The following is a 22203-nucleotide window of genomic DNA, read 5'->3' as shown; positions in this document are numbered from 1 at the left end:
TATATAGGATTATATAATAAGCATTAATTATTATTAGTAGTAGTATTTTTTGAGGCTGAGTCTCCCTGTATCACCCAGGCTCAAGTGCAGTGGTGCAATCTTGGCTCACTGTAACCTCTGTCTCCCGGGTTCAACTGATCCTCGTGCCTCAGTCCCCCAGATAGCTGGGACTACAGGTGCCCACCATCATACCCAGTTTATTTTTGTATTTTTAGTATAGACAGGTGTTTCACCATGTTGGCCAGGCTGGTCTCGAACTCCTGACCTTAAGTGATCTGCCCTCCTCGGCCTCCCAAAGTACTGGGATTACAGGTGTGAGCTACCTTGCCCGGCTGGATTATATAACATAAATTAATTAAATGAAATAATTATATTGCTATTTTTAGGGGAAGTTCACTAAACTGGAAGTCAGATGATCTGATCCAGGTCTTGGCTCAACCATTTAGTAGCTCTGCCAATAGGCAAATCACTTACACAGTATTCTCTCTCTTTTTTTTTGAGATGGAGTTTTCACTCTTTCACCCAGGCTGGAGTGCAATGGAGCGATCTCGGCTCACTTCAACCTCCGCCTCCCGGGTTCAAACAATTCTCTGGCCTCAGCTTCCTGAGTAGCTGGGATTATAAGGCTGCGCCACCACGCCCGGCTAATTTTTGTATTATTAGTACAGACAGGGTTTTACCACATTGGCCAGGCTGGTCTCAAACTGACCTTGGGTGACCCACCAGCCTCAGTCCCCCAAAGTGCTGGGATTACAGGCATGAGCCACCGTACCCGTTTTTTTGTTTGTTTCTGTTTTGTTTTTGTTTTGTTGCTCAGGCTGGAGTGCAGTGGTGTGATCTCGGCTCACTGCAACCTCCGCCTCCCGGACTCAAGTAATCTTCCTGCCTCAGCCTCCAGAGTAGCTGGGATTATAGGAGCCTGCCACCATGCCTAGAGACGGGATTTTGCTATGTTGGCCAGGCTGGTCCAGGCTGGGCCAGGCTAGTCTCGAACTCCTGAGCTCAAGGGATCGTCCTGCCTCAGCCTCCCAAAGCGCTGGGTTTACAGGTTGAGCCATGGCGCCTGGCCCACTTACACAGTTTTCTCATTCATACTCAGGCATGCCTGCCACATTGCAGTTGTTCAATAAATATTTGGAAAATACACACACACACACACACACACACACACACACACACAAAACGAATAAAAAATGAACATTCTTAAGGTCCGTTTCAGGTCTTAAAAAATGACTCTTGTGATATACACACAAGAAAAATTAAACAACTGATGATCAAATGAAAAGTTAATTGTCAGTGATGTCTGAGAGGCGCCCCAAACCACAGCTGGTTTTCTACAGCGACCCCCTGTGGTGTCGGTGAGTACTGCGAGGGCTAACTATTGCAGTGCTGGTTCTTGGCATTTTTGCCTGAGATTTGTTTGTTCTTCCTCTACGACCTGTTAACCCAATCCTGAACAGAAAGATTTTTTTTCTTTGGCTATTTAAATAAATCACTGCTTATTTACTTAACGTCGCAATGCTCTTGGTGAAGATGTTTTGTTAGCTGTTTTAGAGAGCACCAGGAGTCAGGGGAGAATGATGAAGGCAGGGTGTCTGGGGTAAAAAACATCCTTTCATGCTCTTGTTCTTTCGGGCTTTATACGCTCATATTATCTTTCTGCCCTTTATCCCTTTATACTAACAGGTGAATTGAACAACATAATTAATAAAGGTGTGATTTATTGAGCCTTTACTATATAGCATACACTGCAACTTTTTGTGTGAATCCTGTTACGTATCTTATTTAATTTTCTCAACAGCCTGATAAGGTAAATGGTATTATTATCCCATTTGGGAGGAGATTTAAAATGCTCAAGTCGCTTTTTCAATGACACATACCTAGTGGCAGAGATAGAATTAGGACCCAGTTCGTATGTCTCCTATATACATATTGCCTCTTGTAACAGAGTAGAAAGAAAAATAGATCAGAAGGAGTAAAAGCCAGCATCATTGGATCTCTGCTTTATTTCCATTTGTAACTAAAATAAAATTAAAGCACCTGGCTTATTTTGAATGGCGCTTTCCCATAGCAGCCTCTAAAAACTGAAGAGGTACAGCACTAAGAAGGAGGGATACTTAGTCAATTACCGAGTGACCTATAAAATGCCATTTATGGCTAGGAATGGCAGACTAATGAAATAAAAGCTTATGTAGCTAATGTTTTGTAAGAACAACAAGAAATTATTGCTCTTTTTTTCATTCTTGGGATTCTTGGAAGGTAACTTTTTTTTAAATTGTCTTTTTTTTTTTCCTCTGAAAATCCCTTTAAGAAACATAAAATGTTCTGGCAAAAATATTTAAAACATTAACAGTATTATTAAAAAAAAACAAGGTCATCCACACAATGGGAAACCTCTAGACACAATAACATACCTTCGCTTGTCTGTTCTCTGGGGAAAACTTGTTTTCAGAGGTGGGGAATTAGGGAGTGGGTCTGATGAACTGCCTTGGCTTCTTTTGTCTGGTGTCTGAGCAAGTCTGAAACTATTTGGAGGTCGCTAAGTTTCCCTGGGTCTTTGTGTTTGGAAATGAATTTGCTGCCTGCGGCGAAGACAGCAATCCAGCCTCCCTGAAATAAGGAGAGGCTACAAAACCCGAGATAGTGAACGATCATGCCAGAGGAATGGGCAAAGCAATGCTTATGTTTAGGTTATTACTTTCATATGGATGTGGGGAATCGAAACGCAAAACTAAGGGGCATCAAAATATCACATAAAATCAGCTTTACTTTCCTTGAGCTCACACTTTTTTCCCTGGACTTTTGGAAAAATGCTACCCTCATGTGGTCAGACAGTAGAGTACAGAAAAACAGAGAGCTTTGACCAGGAAAATAAGATGAAATTGAACAGGGAATGTGGTGATCTATTTGTAAATGTTTTCTGAAGAGCTTATGGCATGTCAAAAAAAACTCATTCAGAAAAGAAAGAAGGAAAGAAAAAAAGGAACAGCAGAAAGAAAGGAAAGAATAACAAAGCAAATAAAAAACTAAGAATAACAACAATATTACTTTCCAATAAAATGGCCCAGTTAACCTATTTCCACTTTCATGGGGCCTTCTCTGAGTATTCAAACAAGAAGTGATTCCTCCCTCCGCAATTCAATACATAAACACTAGAATTAGAATAATATATCAAGACATTGCTGGGTGCTAGGACCTGTGCTAGGTGCTGGGAATGAAAAGCTGAAAAAAGAGTATCTCTTCCCTCAAATAACTTATTTCATTGGGCATTAAGTGGAAAGGGACAGAACAAGTAACTTTATTTATTTATTTATTTTTGAGACAAAGTTTCCCTCTTGTTACCCAGGCTGGAGTGCAATGGCACGATCTCGGCTCACCGCAACCTCTGCCTCCCGGGTTCAAGCGATTCTCCTGCCTCAGCCTCCCGAGTAGCTGGGATTACAGGCATGCACCACCATGCCCGGCTAATTTTGTATTTTTGGTAGAGACGGGTTTTCTCCATGTTGGTCAGGCCAGTCTCGAACTCCCAACTCAGGTGATCCACCTGCCTCAGCCTCCCAAAGTGTTGGGATTACAGGCGTGAGCCACTGTGCTTGGCCTGTAACTTTAATATACATGGTAAATAGCTTGATAGGTACGCATAAAGTGCGAAAACAAAGGATATTTTGTCCAGCTCTTAAAGAAGATGATGGCTAAGTCTTCAAGTAGGAATAAGATTTAACCAGGTAGCTGGGCGTGGTGGCTCACGCCTGTAATCCTAACACTTTGGGAGGCTGAGGAAGGCAGATCACGAGGTCAAGAGTTCGAGACCAGCCTAACCAATATGGTGAAACCCCTGTCTCTACTAAAAATACAAGAATTAGCTAAACATGATGGTGGCACATGCCTGTAATCCCAGCTATGCAGGAGGCTGAGGCAGGAGAATAACTTGAACCCAGGAGGTGGAGGTTGCAGTGAGCTGAGATTGTGCCACTGTACTCCAGCCTGGGTGACAGAATGAGACTCCATCTCAAAAAAAAAAAAAAAAAAAATTTATCTAGATTAAAAAATAGGAAAAAATCTCTAGACATAAACAACAGCATATAGCAAAAAATCCACAGCATGAATTTGCCTCAAAGCCTGCATAAATACCAGCTCTTTTGACCCACCAAGGTCTAAGTGTATGTGTGTGTCTGTTTGTGCTGGAGAAGATGGGACAGTGTAACCTGTGTGTGTTGCGGGAAGTCAGGGACCCCGAATGGAGGGACTGGCTGAAGCCGTGGCAGAAGAACATAAATTATGAAGATTTCATGGACATTTATTGGTTCCCAAAATTAATACTTTTATAATTTCTTACACCTGTCTTTACTGCAATCTCTGAACATAAATTGTGAAGATTTCATGGACATTTATCACTTCCCCAGTCAATACTCTTATAATTTCCTATGCCTGTCTTTAATCTCTTAATCCTGTCATCTTCATAAGCTGAGGATGTATGCCACCTCAGGACCCTGTGATGATTGCATTAACTGTACAAATTGTTTGTAAAACATGTGTATTTGAACAGTATGAAGTCAGTGCACCCTGAAAAAGGACAGAATAACAGTGATTTTCAGGGAACAAGGAAAGATAACCATAAGGTCTGACTTCCTGCAGAATCAGGCAGAATAGAGCCATATTTTTCTTCTTGCAGAAAGCCTATAGACAGATGTGCATGTAGGAAAAATATCACTGAATTCTTTTTCCAGCAAGGAATAGCCCTGGGGAAGGAATGCATTCCTGGGGGTAGGTCTACAGACAGTCGCTCTGGGAGTGTCTGTCTTACTAGGTTGAGATAAGGACTGAAATATCCCTGGCTGCAGTGCCCTCAGGCTTACTAGGATTGGTAAATTCCAGACTGGTAAATTCTAGTCAGATGGGTTGTCTGCTCTTGAACCCTGTTTCCTGTTAAGATGTTTATCAAGACAATGCATGCACAGTGGGACATAGAACCTCATCAGTAATTCTCATTTTGCCTTGCCTTGTGATCATATTGCCCTTTGAAACATGTCATCTTTGTGACTCACTCCCTGTTTGTAAACCCCCTACCCTTCTAAAATCCCAAATAAAAACTTGCTGGTTTTGTAATGAAGTGATGAAGAATAGAGGGTAGACTGGAGAATTAAAATCAATAGGACTTTGGAAGAATTAGTTGTAGAGGGTGAGGGAAAAAAAGGAGATGAGAATTAAGTTCATGAATCCACCATATTTCCATCTAACATCTCGCAGTGAGTTGGGGAAGGTAGCGGAAGGTGCAGGTCTGAAATGAAAGATTCACTCAGGATACTTGGTAGCTTGTGATATCCTTATGGCTTTCACCATCCTGTGCTGAGTTCTACTTCATTGTTACAGCGTTGTCTGTCTTACTTTACTGTAATGTCACTGAGAGCAAGGACTAAGTCTTCTCTATCTCAATATTCCTTAAAATACATTTTGAAAAATAACTCATTAAGTTATTAAAAATATCGTTCTTGAACAAACATGTATCCAAATGTTATATAGCTTGTTAATTAAAGGAACCAGTAGAATGACTGAGCTGGTTCGAGAAGGAATGGAAGAATAGGGAAAGACCTGCTGAAATGAAAGGAAAGCAGTGTGTTAGAAACAAAAGTAGTTAATGTGCTTATAGGACAAAAACTCAATCTTTATTTGCTTGGTTTTATTTTTCTGTCAACTTGAAAAATGCATCATACTTTACCATTTTTCTATGAATTAGCCTCTACCTTCATAGAATTGTAAAACTTCTGAGCTCTCCTGAATCATCATATTTACTCAATTGGAATATTATAAACTATAGAGAAACTATAGAGACATATACTTCTTATTTGCCTTATGTCTAAGTTTTGAATATTTTTTTCCTACACACATTTCTGTGGTGGCTCTAAGAATATTTAATGTACATTTTTATATTGAATTCGTATCTTATGACTGTACAAAAAAGATTTGAGGTAATGTAAATTAAAGGCAAAATCAAAGCAAAAGAAAGGCAAATATTGACAACAGGATCGATAAAATAAAAAAGGCCGGGTGCAATGGCTCACACCTGTAATCCTTGCACTTCAGGAGTCTGAGGTGGGAGGATTGCTTGAGCCCAGGAGCTCAAGGCTGCAGCAAGCTATGGTTGTATCACCACACTCCAGCCTGGGCGACAGCTACCAGCACGTTGAGAGGCCGAGGTAGGCAGATCACATGAGGTTGGGAGTTCGACACCAGCCTGACCAACATGCAGAAACCCCATCTCTACTAAAAATACAAAATTAGACGGGCATGGTGGCACATGCCTGCAATGAGCTGAGGCAGGAGAATCACTTGAACCTGGGAGGTGGAGATTGCGGTGAGCCAAGATCGCGCCATTGCACTCCAGCCTGGGCAACAAGAGCGAAACTCCATCTCAAAAAAATAAATAAATACATAAATAACAATAAAATAACAAAGAAAATAGAAAAAATAGATTAGATGCCATGATTAAATATAGACATGTTTTTGCATTTGTAGGCAGTCAGGGCAAAATGGGAACACAGTCAATTTTCTCTTGTTATGAGGGAAGACAAATCTGGCTCCTGAGGTCGTTGTTACTGTTTTTGTTTCTCTTCTTCTAAATTCTAAAAGGAAGTGTCATGTGGGGCTTCATATAAATGACACAGATGTCGTAGCCCTTTTTTCCATATATTTATGGTAATTACAGGCACAAATTACCAATGGCTATTTGTTATAGAACTTTTTTACCAAAACTTTACTTGATGTTTATAAATATGTGTATGCACAAACATGTTTTGGGTTAAAAACAGTTTTTTTTTTCCCTAGAGGATTTTCAATGAGGCAACAAAGGCTTCACTATTTACTTTTATATTTCATATGTAGCTACAAAGTTGCTTAAATAAAATGAGCATTCTTTATCAGCCATTTGGCACAAATCTTAACCCATGGTGTAGGCAGGAATTCGACTATATCTCTGCACTTCTGTGACTGCACCTGTAGGTCAGAGGCGGGGCTACATCATGAGCTGGTGGGAGGAGTTCCTTTTTGTGGGTTTTGTATGGGCCTAGTAAATGTTTCCTCATCTCACTAGCACTGTGGAAGGAAGTGACCGCCACCCTTTTTAGCTTCTCCAGAAAACACTGGGGTAATCTTCTCTGGATCTAGAAGAGGTCAGTTGAGTTGCTGACATAATACACTTGAATTATATACTAAAACTGGAGTTAATCAAAATAGACCTTTTCTTTTATAAAGTGATACAGGATCCCATAGTAACTGCCTATTTTATGGCATGCTGATATGTAAAGTACCTTTGTCATAGAGACTCAATTGTTGTAAACCATCATCAAATAATGTAAATTGCGATGTCTTGAGAGTTGGGCCTATGTCTTGTTCTCTGTGTTTAGAATTTGATATAGCTCCTGGCATATAGGTGCTTCCTATGAATGAGTGACAGAACATTGTAACAAACTGATGAGTGACTTTTTTTTTTTTTCTAATAAAGATGAAGAGGTTACAATTAAAAGAAGAAATCTTATTGAGCCCATTCCAAAATACTAATTTTTCTTTGTTTCTTTGAGCCAGGGCCTTGCTCTGTTGCCCAGGCTGGAGTGCAGTGGCATGATTATAGTTCACTGTAACCTTAAACTGCTGGGCTCAAGTGATCCTCCCACCTCAGCCTCTCAAGTACCTGGGAATATTCCACACTCACCACCATGCCCAGCAAATTTTTATTTTTTTTAGTAGAGATGAGGGTGTTGCTGTATTGCCCAGGCTGGTCTCAAACTCCTGGCCTCAAGTGATTCTCCCACCTCAGCCTTCCAAAGCACTGTACTACAAGTGTGAGTTGCAGTATCCTGCTTAATATTACTTTTGATAGTTCTTTATCTTCTTTTTTGTTTGGAGAGTTGGGGGTCTTGCTCTGTTTTCCAGACTAAAGTGCAGTGATGAGATCACTGTAGCCTTAAACTCTTGGCCTCAAGTGATCCTCCTTCCTCAGTCTCCCAGTAGCTCTGACTACAACCAGGTGCCACCATGCCAGGTAATGGCATATAAAAAATTTTTGTAAAAAAATTTTTTAGAAATGGATTCTTGTCATGTTGCTCAGGCTGATCTTGAACTCCTGGCCTCAAGGACACTCCTGCCTTAGCTGCCCAAAGTGCTGAGATTACAGGTGTTAGCTACTGCACCTGGCCTATTTTTCACAGTTATTCATGGTGACTTACAAAATTGTACCTCTATTGTATCATATTGGTTTCTTATTTCATTCATGGATACAGGGTTTGTTTCCCACATGAGACTGTAAGCTCTTTGAGGGTAGATCCACACGTACATAGGCCATAGGAATGTGCACATGATCAATGCTTGCATAACACACACCTGTTGTTACATCTAGTGGGTCTACAACGTAGAAAAAAAAGGTAGATGGATAGAGTAGGAGAAGTAACATTAAGAATAAGGATGGAAAATAGCAGGCAAGATTCTCTCCCAAAGTATGTTCAGAACAGAGATGCTAATGATGATATTTTTCCCCCAGGGGTGTAAGTTCTGCGTTGGCTTCCTTATCATAGTGCCCATGGCACATACAGTAACAAATGCAGAGTGGGAAGATGAGAAGAAAATCTATTTACTGTCCTTACATTACACTGATAGGCCTGATTTGCCTCACCCTGTTTTTCAAAAGTAGATTAGAGGCCAGGCGTGGTTGCCCATGCCTGTAATCCCCAGCACTTTGGGAAGCTGAGGAGCGTGGATTGCTTGAGCCCAGGAATTCGAGACCAGCCTTATCAACATGACCAAACCCCATCTCTACTAAAAAATACAAAAAAATTAGTCGGGTGTGGTGGTGCATGCCTGTAGTCCCAGCTACTGGGGAGGCTGAGGCAGAAGAATCGCTTGAACGTGGGAGGCGGAGGTTGCAGTGAGCCAGTGAGCCAAGATCACGGCACTGTACTCCAGCCTGTGCAACAGAGCAAGACTGTCTTAGAAAAAAAAAGTGGAATAGGGTTCAGTAACAAACAGCTACAAACAATGAAAGATAAAGTTTTAAAAAAATGCAGCTTGTTTTATTTTTATATAAACTAAAACACCAGAGTTCATTGATTCCTATATTAAATACATAAGTTATAAAATAACCATTCATAAAACTTTACGTACAGTAAGTTGGTTCCAATCTCTACAGTAATACATACAGTACATGTACATATCCGGTGTACTTCAGAGGATCATTCTGGTGAAACTCAGTCAATTTTTATTTTTCTTTCATCAATAAACAAGCACTGAAGTGATATATAGAGTCATGCTAATGAGATGGACAGAAAGAACCCCAATTGAGGCAGTTGATTGAATGAAAGCTCTGTGAAATTGGACCCTTGGCTACATTAACACAGTAAACACCTGGGGAATTATGTATTCAAACACATTAACTCTATACTTGAGTCCCCAAAGTATTGGATCTTGAAGGTTAAAACATGCATGAACCCTGTTGAGATGGAATTTTTAGCCAATAAAGATACAGGACTTTTGGCTAATATTAATACTGTCGATTGTGCTGAGCTTTCTGTTGCTCTTTCAAAAAAAAAAAAAAATCAACCAACTAACCAAACAAATAAAAAAACCTATTTGCTGGTTTATGGGCCTGGATAATTGAAAAACCAAGTAGTCTCTGCCTTAGTCAACAGTTGGAAACAATAGTAGTAAAGAGAAGGTGGGGTAAAGGAGAGAAGAGGTAGTCAAGGACGGGAAGAGTTCAAACACTAAATGTTCAACAAAAACATGAGTTTCCAGCAGCAGCAGCAGCAGCAGAAAAAACCTTTCTTGAAGTCTTGCATCCTAGAACAGAAGTACACATTTAGTAAGCGCTCACACTATCGTACTATATACAGAATATATTTGTGCATATATTTACATCACGTATTTATAAAAATGTTTGGATTTTGATCTGCCTCATTGTGGGAAGTTGCTATGGTTAATAGGGGGTATAGGCACAGTCTGTGAGATGTCAGTCAAATAGAAGTGTTGCTACTAACAGATGCTGGGGATCTGCTTTTGGTTGGAAAATTGCATCATCCATTCTTCAGTAAGTTCATGGGGTCTTGATTGTAAGCAAAATTGGGCTCAAAGTTGTTTAACCTTACTGTTCTCACCCTACATAACTTTGCGTGTAACAAGGATGAAAATATAAGCATGGGTACAAAGACCTTAATGCAGAAAACACCAAAACAAAAACAGGAACCCTCACCAAATCAACCACGTGTACCTCTGACACATTAGTTTGAATATAGCAAATTATAATCCTATTTTTGCTATATTGCCCTATAAGTATATCTGCAGTAATTTTCTTCCTCTCACTCTTTTTTTTTTTTTTGAGATGAGGTCTTACCATGTTGCCCAGGCTGTTATCAAACTCCTGGGCCCAAGCTATCCTCCCACCTTAGCCTTCTGAGGAGCTATCTTTAGGAATTTTGATTACACATTGGACTTGGACTCTCAGCAACAGATTTATTTAGGAAGAACTAAACCACCAAACGGAAGACAGCAAAGGATTGTGAATCTGCCCTGCCCCATTCTGAAATGGAATCATAGAATTTGGCACTTGAAGAGGCTTTACAGGGATTAGCTCCAACCTTCCATTATGTCTGAATCCTCTTGCCAATATGCCTGAAATTAACTCTCGATAGAGTACATGATATAGAAATGACAAGGCAGTAGAACATAATGACAGCTTTCTCACTTAAGATCTAGAAGGCTGCTTAAATAGGGGCTTAGGTCCATATTGGGAGCATAAACTCATGACATAAACAGTTATCTAAGATTTGCTTTGATTACTTATCCTTCAAAAGTCATATTGAACTTTTTCAACATAATAGATAAAGCTAAATTAGTGAAGTGATAGAATTAAACTGCCAAAAGCTGTCATTAAATTACCAAAACACTGTTATGAAAATTTCACAAAAGGCAACAAGCAATGCAACTCCCAAACTACAGAGCAAATTTCTATGCTGTATGTGTGTATGTGTGTGCGTGTGTGTGTGTGTATTCTGTGCCACTCTTTGACAGACTGAAATAATGCAATTAAATATTTTTAAAATAAAATGTCTATGCTGTCCATCTATCTTGATGTAATATAACACAGATGATCCAATTATTTAAACATCAACACAAAACCAATGAATATTCTTTTTACAGTTTCTACAAAAACCTAAGCAGGTTAAAAAGACGTGCTTAATTTTAAAACAATGAACTTGTGAATTACATTAAAGCAAACATAAGAATTACACAATGGGTTTACAGGAAAATTGGACAATCAATGGACAAAAAGGAACAAGTTTGCCAGAGATTTGTTTAAAATTTAAAGCAAAGTTGAAATAAAATACTGTAGCAAAAAATATTTGGCAAACTTTATTTCTCCTATTACTAGTAGAGAACACGTTTCCTCTCTACCTAAGTGATAACCCAGGCCTTCTATATCAGCTCTACCTTATTGACTTGGGAAGACACATACGACCTTTATGAGCAGTTATTTGTGGGCCAAAAAAAAAAAAAACAAAAAAAATTAAAGCAAGATTCCACCCCTAAAACCTAACTGTTGGCAATAATTTAATTTGTATGGCATAAGTCAGAAGGGATGTCATTTTTTTCAGCAAATTCTATTTCCTAAAAGTAGGGAGGCATTAAAAAAAAAGTTTGACATTCAATTTAGTGATAGATGCTTTTTTAAGTATGATAGGCGAAGATAGTCTCTCCATGTTTTTCTCCTTTCATGAAATTTTTATATCCTGAATAACTATTTAAATTGGGGCTTTTATTTATCTCAAATTATCTTTAGTAGTCAGTTATGTTTATTTTCCAGGGTATGAATATTTTATTAAGAAAAATTAAGTTAATGAACCCTGAAGAATTAGCCAAATGCATTTAGATAGTACAGATGCAGAAGTGGAGCCACAGGAAATTTCACTGTTATTGATAACTTTATTTATTTCTATTTATTATTATTTATTTTTGCTATTGCTGAACATCCTATCCAACGGAAGTATTCATTTAAATGTGGTCCATTTCCATGGACCCATGAGTGATTGGAACATACATCCACAATTTTGCTGATGCTTTTATAATTGTGAAAATGGATAATAGAGAGATGTATCTATTGAAATATTTAGACTTTATTTAAGGATTTATTAATTTTGAGGCTCATGAGCAAGACTCGGTAAAACTTACAGTTCAGCCTATAGTCTAGAGAAATTTGCTAATCTCTTGGATCTTAAGCAAAAAGAAAGAAAAAGCAAACCTTCTTTTGCGTGACTCTAAACACATCTAAAACTGCTTGGACAATCATCCTAGCTGTTGTTCTCATATGATTTACAGCACATAAGCCGATGAGGCATATAAACCATACCACATTTGCATATATTTCCACTCATTTAGAAATAGCTTGTTCATGGAAATACATTTTGACTTACAAATTTCTTGGTGGGTGGGAAAACAAAATTAAGAGAAGGAAGGTGTGTGTTGGAGCAGATGGAATATAGATTTACTCATATGGGCCCTGGAACAGAAAATGAAGAGAAATGGAAAAGTCTTAGATATGTGAGAGTAATTTATCCTCTTCCATATTTTCTGACTCAAGTTTGCTAGGGTTGGGTCACCAACATTGTAGAGGCATCCTCTTTCACATTTTTTGCCTAATGAGCCTATGGCTCATATTTAATCTTGAACCTACCTAGTTGAATAAAGAATCCAGCAGGAGGCCAGGCATGGTGGCTCATGTCTGTAATCCTAGCACTTTGGGAGGCTGAGGCAGGCAGATCGCTTGAGGTCAGGAATTCGAGACCAGCCTGATCAGCATAGTGAAACCTCGTCTCTACTAAAAATACAAAAATTTGCCAGGTGTGGCAGTGTTCACCTGTAATTCCAGCTACTAGGGAGGTTGAGGCAGGAGAATACTTGAATCTGGGAGGCAGAGCTTGCAGTGAGCCAAGATCGTGCCAATGCACTCCAGCCTGGGCAACAGAGCAAGACTCCATCTCAAAAAACAAAACAAAACAAAACAACAACAACAAAAAAGAATCCAGTAGGATAGTCTGTTTTGTATCTTCCCAGTAGGACATGTCATCTGACTTGCCTCCGGAATAAAAGATTATCAAGCTAATTTTGTGATACTGTCAGTTTGCTCCAAGTCTTTGTTTGATGATTGGCTCTCCTGTGATAAAAGTGGAGTTCTGTATGATGGCATGCATATGCAATCAAGAGAGCTGGGAGATGCTTATCATATAAATGACAAACTCTTCTGTCTTGTTCAATAGCATGAGATGATCTGTTTGCTATAGATTATTAAAGATCCTGGTTTTGAATCTCTCAATTTTTATTGCTAATGTCCCAAGTAGCTTGATAAGCAAGCTTCAGTGCTATAGTGCTTAAATTTAACCAAACCAAAGCACTATTTTATTACATGAGGGAATCTTTTTGTCAACAACACAAGAAAGTCAAATAATACAGCACTTGTAATAATTACAAAGCACATTGTGCTACTTTAAGCACCCCTTGTTCTAAAATTGCAAATAAAACTTTATGAAAAAGCATTTTAACCCCATTTTGCAGATGAGGAAACTGAGGCACAGAGAGGTTAAGTGACTGGGCCAAAGATACCTGGGTCAGCAGTAAATGTAAGAACAAAAAGTGAGACCCCAGCATTCTAGTTTTTATTATACATTCTTCAGTTATTGTTCTGGCTTTGCAAATGCCAGTGCTAAAACTGAAGGATGATACTGAACCCACATATGGAAAGATTTGTATAGCGTTTCATAGAAAGAGTTTCTGGCTCCCTACACATATTCTCTATGCATGGGAATTCTAGCCCCATAAATAAAACTTGGAAAATTTGAAAAATTGAGGTTGTTCTGTTATCTACAGTAAATGAGGTGTAAAATTAGTTTTTCAGGAACATATATTTGCTCTCAGAGATGAATCCAAGACTCAGTAATACACAACTTAGGAAAAGTACCAGTCTTCTAATTGTCTCTGGTAGAAAATGACCTTGTCAGTAACATAATGTTATTTCTATATAAAAAAGTAGAGCTATCTTGTTGCTGTCATCTGTCTGGGAAAAAATATTATCACTCTAAACAAGAAGAGGTCAGAATGCTCTAGGCATATAAGGATTCTTTGAAAAATAATAGTTTAGTTTAATATTCACATCTCTGTGGCAAACCCAACTCTTGGTAGAAATTTACTCATTGATTCTGTTGTGTTTTTGCCCAAATCATAGATAGCATATTCATTTGCAGGCAATTTTAAGCAGCCATTTGAAAACCAGTATTTTGGAAATGAAAGATTCAGAGATGCTCTCTGGCCCATGTTCCCTATAGATGTTGGCGTTCTAAACAGAACTACGTCAGGGAGCATGTGATTTACAGTATCATCTTCTTAGTTTTCAATATGAATGAGATCAGTCCGTTGTTGATGGAGGGATGCAGATGTGAGAGTAGGACAAGGAAGCATCGAATCTGCTTTTATTTCGCATGTTACATTCGCCCAGGTCCTTTGACTTGGTTACCAGTTTTGTTATGGTCACTGTGATCCACTTCTCATCTGTCGTCTGTGGAATGAATTCCACAAGCTCCACCTTTTGCAGAAAAACAAAAAACAAGAGTGTTTTTCTTCTCATTCACGATGCGGAGGTCTGTGTTCCTGAGTTTAAAACAATCATAAAGACAGAAAAGCAAATCCCTGTAGTAAGAAACCAGACTTTTCAAATGAAACATTTTATTGTAAATAGCTCTTCATAGGTATTCCTCGTGCTTCACTCCCCACCCACCCTTGTTTTTTTTGTTTGTTTGTTTTGATCTTTTAAAATGTTTATTATCAGGACTAGTGTTTCCATGGGGTGTGGTGTTACATTAAAATGACCCCCCTGCACAGCAGGGGTTGAATGTTTCATTGTAACTTTGGTTCCATGCCCAAGACACATCTTTGCTTGATCTGCTGAAACTAGTTCCGTTGCTGAACTTTTTCTTTGCATAATATATGTTTATAGTTCTTCTCTTCTGATTTGACATTTACATGTTTCATTAAATGCAGCATATATTGTAGATTTTCAACAGAGTTGTGTAGGAACTGTCAAGTAAGAAACCTTGAATAATGGCTTTAAAATACACAGTTGTAGTCCTGGCTACAGGGTAGTTCTTAGCTTTTGATCTCCCTCTCACTGGTGTAAACAATTTTGCCATCTTTGAAGGTTTAGAAGCATTTGTCTTTCTGGGATCTTATCCATGTTTTCGGTTACTCTGTAAAACAGAGGAAAAACATTATTTATATGTCATTTTTATTAATAGCTGAATCATAAAAAACAAACTTTAAAAAAAGACACACATTTTTTATTCTTTACCACTGCTTTGATGTGTGTGATCTTATGCAAGTTACATCTCTAAGCTCAGTTACTTTAATTTTAAGTGAGAAAATAGAAGTCTGTATTTCAAAGGTTGTTGCAACACAATGCATATAAAACTATTAATGGTTCTTGTCTCAGAGTGAGTTGCCTGAAATATTATTATCATTACTGCCTTTTCTCTAAGGCCTTCCAAGGTGATAGCTTAAGAAGTTAAATTGAATCATCATGCCCCAACATATCCATTTAAGATGTTATTTTATTTTTGAAACTTATTTTAGATTCAGAAGGTAAATGTGCAGGTTGGTTACATGCATATATTTCATGATGCAGAAGTCTGGGCTTCTGTTGAACCCATCACACAAAAGTGAACATAGTCCCCAATAGGTAGTTTTTCAAACCCTGCCACTTCTCTGCCTCCCACTTTTGGAGTCTCCAGTAGCTACTGTTTCTGCAATATGTTATTTTAATAGCAGACCTGTCTATTCCCTTCAGTGACTTAATTCTTTGTCACATTTCCTCCCCAACAAAATTGTAGCCATTGGCAAGTTGTCTCCACCTAAAGTCCTGACTGAAGAACTCCCTGGGAGTCAGGACCTAAAGTCCTGACTGAAGAACTCCACCTAAAGTCCTGACTGAAGAACTCCCTGGGAATTCTTCCACACAGGTTTCTCGGTTGGCCCAGAGATGTCCCTGAAAAGGTGCTACTCTGAGGATGCGCCAGCCAGGACTCCTAGCCCTGTTCCTCTGTAAGTCCATATGTCTGAGTTTTCACTTGTGTAGAAGTCTAGGTCGTAATGCTGTCTTCCAATGAAAGTCAGAAATAGCACAGAAGATGTGCTATGAGGATGTGCTTTCATGTGCTACTTAAGGGAATGACCTTTAGGGTCTGAACAACATGGATAGAGAAAATGGGATTTCTATTTTCTTGCTGTATGCCCAAAGATGAATTATTTAACTTCTCTATATCTTCATCTATCTCTATATCTTCATATATCTCAATCTCTTCATCTATAAAATAAGGACACTGATTCTGTAGAAGGACTTTACTATTACTCCAGAAATGTTAAATCCAAAGTTAAATGTTAAAACCACAATCCAAAGTGGAGGAAAAGGAGGCACTTAGTACCCCAAGGATACTTCTAGTCTATCAACCAGAGGCAACTTAAAGATCCAAAGAAATTCCTGCCATGAAGGTATATTTACGGAGCCATTTTGCTCCCAAGACAATGTCAGACTGGGATGAAAGAGTGACAGAGTCACAGAGGAGAACCTGTGGGAAGGAAGTACAGTGGTCGGGGAGAGATCACACTGAGGGAATGAAGAGGTACAAAGAGGCATAAAGAGATTGACGGTGGAGTCACAGAGGCACACTTGCCTTCTATTACTTAGACATAGAGTTTCTCATCTTCCCTTGCCTATACGTGAGCAGAGAACTGAACAGTAATGACAGGGCAGAGACAGGGGCCACAGCATAGTTGTCTCCTTGTCCCATACTTCATCAAAAAGCTACCTCCTCAGCAAAAAGCTGTGGGTTGTACCACCAACAATGGGAGCCAGTGAGGCAGTGGAAGAGGCTGCGCCTTGGCCAGACTGGGAATAGTGCAGTGGACATCCTCTGCACAGCCTTCTGAAGAATTCACACACATGTTGCCCAGAATGGCCAGCCTTTGGTCACCTCTCATAGAAAAGATATCAAGTGTTGGACAAGAGTAGCCAGAGAAACATCTGCAATCACTGTCAAAAGAGTTGAAAGGGATAATTCTTTTCCCTCTTCTTCCTCCCTGCTCTTCAGAACAGCTGAGCCTTGATTAAGAAGAGAAGAGGAAGAGATCTCTTAGAGTCAGACCCTGAACTACAGCTCCATGGAGGTACTTGGCTCATGCCTAAGGTAGGATAAGGGAAGAAATGAGAATAAAACAGAGTCTGAAATTGAACTTTTAAACTGTGTTAAGACTTTTGAGGCTTGAAAGTGACTGAGAAGTTGGGGGACTCACCTATTATTTAATTAAAAGATGAAAGAGGGAAATAAGACAGAGCCTGAGTGAAGAAAGCTATGATTTGGGAAAATAGATCAAGATCATATTTACAGTCTACTGGGATGGAAGCCCCAAATAACTAGTTACAAATATAACATTCTCCTGTTCCATGGTAAAGAAGAGAGTTGATCTGTATATATATAAAAAATTCTTCAGGGATGTATTTTTGTTTGTGTGTTTTTAAATATAGAATATACAAACACAAAAAGTCTTTAACTTGCAAACTTTCAATGTATAGTGTATCAAAGATTAAATCCTATATATTGTGTCAAAGCATGTATGCATCATTTCCACCTATCACAGCTGAGGTATAGCCCCTCATTTAAGTAAACACATGTTGGTTTTAGAAACCAATGGACTTACAGGCAGTCCAGGCAGTCTCCTAGAATGATGTTTCTATGAATTAAGAAGTACTTGTAAAAGGAACTATTATTTCTATAGTAAAGCCAGATTTATTCAAATTAGCATTCTGAATTATTGCAGTTACCCAGTGGGTAACAGGAGTTCTTTTTAACAGGTTGCTTAACAGTGCTGCACTTTAGTTTCCTCATCTGTGGAAAACAGCAATTGCCGCTATCATTTTGGAGACTTTACTGCAGGCTACAAATTCATTTTTTTTTTCTTTCTGATACAGGGTCTTGCTTTGTTGCTTAGGCTGGAGTGCAGTGGTGCAATCTTGTCTCATTGCAGCATCAACCTCTGGAGCTTAAGCCATCCTTGCACTTCAGCCTCCCAAGTAGCTGCTACTACAGGTACGTGCCCCCATGCCCAGCTAGTTTTTGTATTTTTGTAGAGATAGAGTTTTGCCATGTTTCCCAGGTTGGTCTTAAACTCCTGTGCTCAAGTGATCCGCCTGCCTCAGCTTCCCAAAGTGCTGTGATTACAGAGCCACTGTGCCCAGCTAATGCCACAAACTCCAAGTCTTGAGTATGGTGATGTCACTTCTGACTGGTGGTTGTAGCATCTGTAAGGGCACCACCATTTGACCAGTTACACCCTCCAGGAACACAAGGGCCATCTCTGACACCTTCCACTCCTCTCCCTTTATATGCAATTTATCATAAAGTATTCAATAAATGGTAGCTATTGTTATTACCTCCACAATACAGATGAGGACACTGAGATTGAAGATTATTAAATAATTGGTCCATAAAAATCCTGGTAGGGAAGACATAATAATACTGCATGAAATGTAACTGAAGCTGGAGGATCAGGGAAGACTTCCCTGATTTTCCACTGAGGTGGGAAGGATGAATGGGTATCAACCATTTAATCATGATGTGGGAAATGTGGTCCAGGAAGATGGAAGCACATCTTGAAAGGCATGATTCAAGACAGAATGCTTGGTATGTCTACAAACTTGACCTTCAATGAGCCTTTCTATGTGCCAACTACTGAACTAATTGCTTTACCTGTATAATATTACACAATCCTCAGAAAAACAGTGGGTGCTATTACTTGCCAGTTTTTTCATATTAGGAAATGAATGTTTGGAGAGTGCTATATTTTGAATGTTGTGTCCCCTCCAAAATTCATGTTGAAACTTAATCCCCAGTGCAAGAGTATTAACCGGTGAGGCTTTTAGGAGGTTATTAGGCCATGAGTGCAGAATGGCTGAGGGATTAGTGCCTTATGAAAGAGCTGGAGAGAACTAACTTAGGCTCTTTTGCCCCCCTCTGTCCCTTCTCTCCTGTGACACAGCTTTGCCCCCTCCAGGGGATGCAACAACAAGGCGCCATCTTGGAAGCAGAGACCAGGCCATCACCAGATATCAAATCTGCTGGTGTCTTGATCTTCAACTTCCAGCCTCCAGAATGGTGAGAAATACATTACTATTACTTATAAATTACCTAGTCTCAGGTATTTTGTTATAATAGCACAAATGGACTAACACAGAGAGTTATAACAGTCTCTATTATGCAGGATTGTTGTAAGTATTACATAAAATGATAAATATAAATGTACTTTTTGAACTGTCAAGCAAGATACCGTCTCCTTCTTCCTTATTGAAATATCATTAATATTATTTTAAAAGTATTTATTGATTGTTGACTACGTGCTAGACACTGTTGATTATGTGCTAGGTATTTGGTATACAAAACTGAACAAAATTATATGGTCATTATCCTCACAAAGCTTATTTATAATGAGAAAGAGAGACATTAATTTAAAAAAATATATATATATATTTCCCCAACGTATGGAAAATTTGTTCAGAAAGGAAGTTGAGAAAGACGTCCTTGTGGGAATCACAACTGAATTGAGATCCGAAGGATAGGTGAGTAGTAGGTGTTTACTAGTTAAAGCAGAAGGGAAGCATTCTGTGCACCAAGACAGCTTGGGCAAACCCTGTGGAAGACAGGAAGGCATGTGGTTCATCAACAGAAACTGGAGCAACAGGAAGCCTGAGAAATTGCCCGTATGGTTAGACCATGCAGGGTTTTGTTGGCCAAGTTAAAAAATTCAAATTTGATCTTTTTTTTTTTTTTTTAAACTTGTTATCAGTAGATTGGTTGAAGGAACTTGATCCTAATAGTGATGTTTTCCTAGGAGGGGGTCAAGGTAAGGTTTGCCTTTCTAAAAGTTGACTCTAACTGCTGTGTGGAGAATGAGTTATAAGAATGTCTATAGTGGAAGCACTGAGCCCAGTTAGTGGGCTATTTCAGCTACAGAGGAGGGGATAATATATTTGTTTACGTTCTCTTTCCTTTGTCAATGCATTCTTTAAGGTAGTCTTCAAATGGTATATAAAAAAACAAATCGAATATGAGTTATCTTTGTAAGATATGACAATGCTCTTCATGGCTTTGATCTAACATATCCCAGATCTGCTTTCATATTCATTTTCCAAGCTATTCATTCATCCATCTGCCTCTCAGTTCATCTGTCAATCTGAAATTTATTCTGCACCTAGGATAGATAAGGTACTGTTATAGACACTAAAAATACAAAGATGAATAAAACGTAACTCCTACCCTATGCTTTATTAGTACAATTTGTGAGACAAATAGGGAAACAATTTATATATGACTGGATAAAGCTAATGGATACATTTGCACAAAAAGGAATTACTAACTGGCATATAATGAGTCATCTTATAGGCTTTCCTTATCCATATAAAAACTAAAGATTAAATTTTCCTACTAATACTTTATTTGTTTATTTATTTTTTTTAGGGGGGGGCAGAGTCTTACTCTGTCACCCAGGCTGAAGTGTAGTGGTACAATCTTGGCTCACTGCAGCCTCTGCCTCCCAGGTTCTAAGTGATTCTCCTGCCTTAGCCTCCCAAGTAGCTGAGATTAGAGGCATGGGCCACCACACCTGGCTAATTTTTGTATTTTTTTTTGGTAGAGATGGGATTTCATCATGTTGGCTAGGCAGGTCTCGAACTCCTGACCTCAGGTGATCCACCTGCCTCAGACTCCCAAAGTGCTGGGATTACAGGAGTGAGCCCTCACGCCTGGCTGATCTTACTAATACTTTAAATGATGAATATAATAGAGACTGGTCATGTGGCCATTTGTTTTCCCCAGGCTACCTGAGTAAATGTTTGCACATTTTAGCAAGTATTTAATTTTTCTTAAGTTTTTTCATTAGAACAATAACACAGAATTATGTGCCTTTTAACATTTTTTATGTTACTAGACAGGAAGTAAAAATATTGGGCTGTCAAGTTCACAAATGTATAGTTAACACTGGAGAAATATCATTAAAAATTATATATATATATATCCAAACACATGTAAAATTTGTTCAGTGGGGGACAGTAAAAATGAGCTAGACCAGTGTATGTGGATAAAGAATCATGATCACCTGTTCTCTGGTCCTCCCAACTTCATAATGAGCAAAACGGGTGCTGTCATGTTCTTCATTAATTCATCCCTGCTCAGAAGAGGAGGATTTTCAATGGGTCATTGCAACCTGGGTGTAGCAACTAATCTGGTGATAGCTATTTTTGTATTCCTCTCATTTTTTTCTCTCCTTTGTCTCCCTGTGTAACCATGTAATATGAAACAATGAGTAGTTGCTATGGCTTAAATGTGTTTCCCACAAAGCATATGTTAGAAACTTAATCCCTAATGCAACAGTGTGGGGAGTTGGAGCCTGATGAGAAGCCATGAAGGTGGAGTGAATGTCTAATAACTCCAGGTCCTTCGTCCTTTGGACTCTGGGACCTGCACCAGCAGCCTCCTGGGGCTCTCAAGCCTTTGGCCTTTGACTGAGAGTTACACCTCTGGCTTCCTTGGTTCTTGGGTCTTTTTTTTTTTTTTCTTTATTTTTTGAGATGGAGTCTCATTCTGTTGCCCAGACTGAAATGCAATGGTGCGATCTCAGCTCACTGCAACCTCCACCTCCCAGGTTCAAGTGATTCTCCTGCCTTAGCCTCCCCAGTAGCTGGGACTACAGGTGCCTGCCACCACGCCTGGCTAATTTTTTTATTTTTAGTAGAGACGGGGTTTCATCATAATGGCCAGGCTGGTCTTGAACTCCTGACCTTGTGATCTGCCAGTCTTGGCCTCCCAAGTGCTGGGATTACAGGCGTGAGCCACCAGTGGTTCTTGGGTTTCTGATTTGAACAGAGCCATGTTACTTCTGTGGTTCTCCAGTGTGCAGATGGCTTACCATGGGACTTCTCCACCACCATAACCAGGTGAGTGAATTCTCCTAATAAAGCCCCTCTCATTTTCATCTATCTGTCTATCTATCTATCTATCTATCTATGCTATTGGTTACCTCTCTGGAAAAAGCTAACACATTGATATGCTATTCCTTTGGAAAACCAGAATG

At 39.1% G+C, this 22203-nt stretch overlaps 2 protein-coding genes across 6 annotated transcripts in view; one reads left to right on the top strand and one right to left on the bottom strand.

The window, feature by feature from the left end:
- The window catches only part of LOC117065657, a 102933-nt gene that overhangs the window by 16245 nt on the left and 64485 nt on the right, over positions 1-22203 (top strand). The window contains exons 2-3 of the mRNA XM_033180742.1: positions 18050-18167; positions 19132-19232. Of these exons, the coding sequence (XP_033036633.1) occupies positions 18050-18167; positions 19132-19232 (219 nt within the window). The remainder of the gene's footprint in view (positions 1-18049; positions 18168-19131; positions 19233-22203) is intronic.
- JAKMIP2 (janus kinase and microtubule interacting protein 2) overlaps positions 12136-22203 on the bottom strand; it is a 203721-nt gene continuing 193653 nt past the window's right edge. For all 5 annotated transcript variants that reach the window (XM_033180737.1, XM_033180740.1, XM_033180741.1 and 2 more), the window contains one exon: positions 12136-15275. Coding sequence is in view for 1 of the 5 variants with exons in the window: in XM_033180740.1 (XP_033036631.1) it covers positions 15255-15275 (21 nt within the window). In the remaining 4 variants the exon portion in view is untranslated. The remainder of the gene's footprint in view (positions 15276-22203) is intronic.

Source organism: Trachypithecus francoisi, unplaced genomic scaffold (assembly GCF_009764315.1).
Source record: "Trachypithecus francoisi isolate TF-2019V2 unplaced genomic scaffold, Tfra_2.0 Lachesis_group2, whole genome shotgun sequence".
NCBI classification, from domain to species: Eukaryota; Metazoa; Chordata; class Mammalia; order Primates; family Cercopithecidae; genus Trachypithecus; species Trachypithecus francoisi.
The sequence above is the reverse complement of the archived record's forward strand: the minus strand, read 5'-3'. Positions and strand labels throughout refer to the sequence as shown.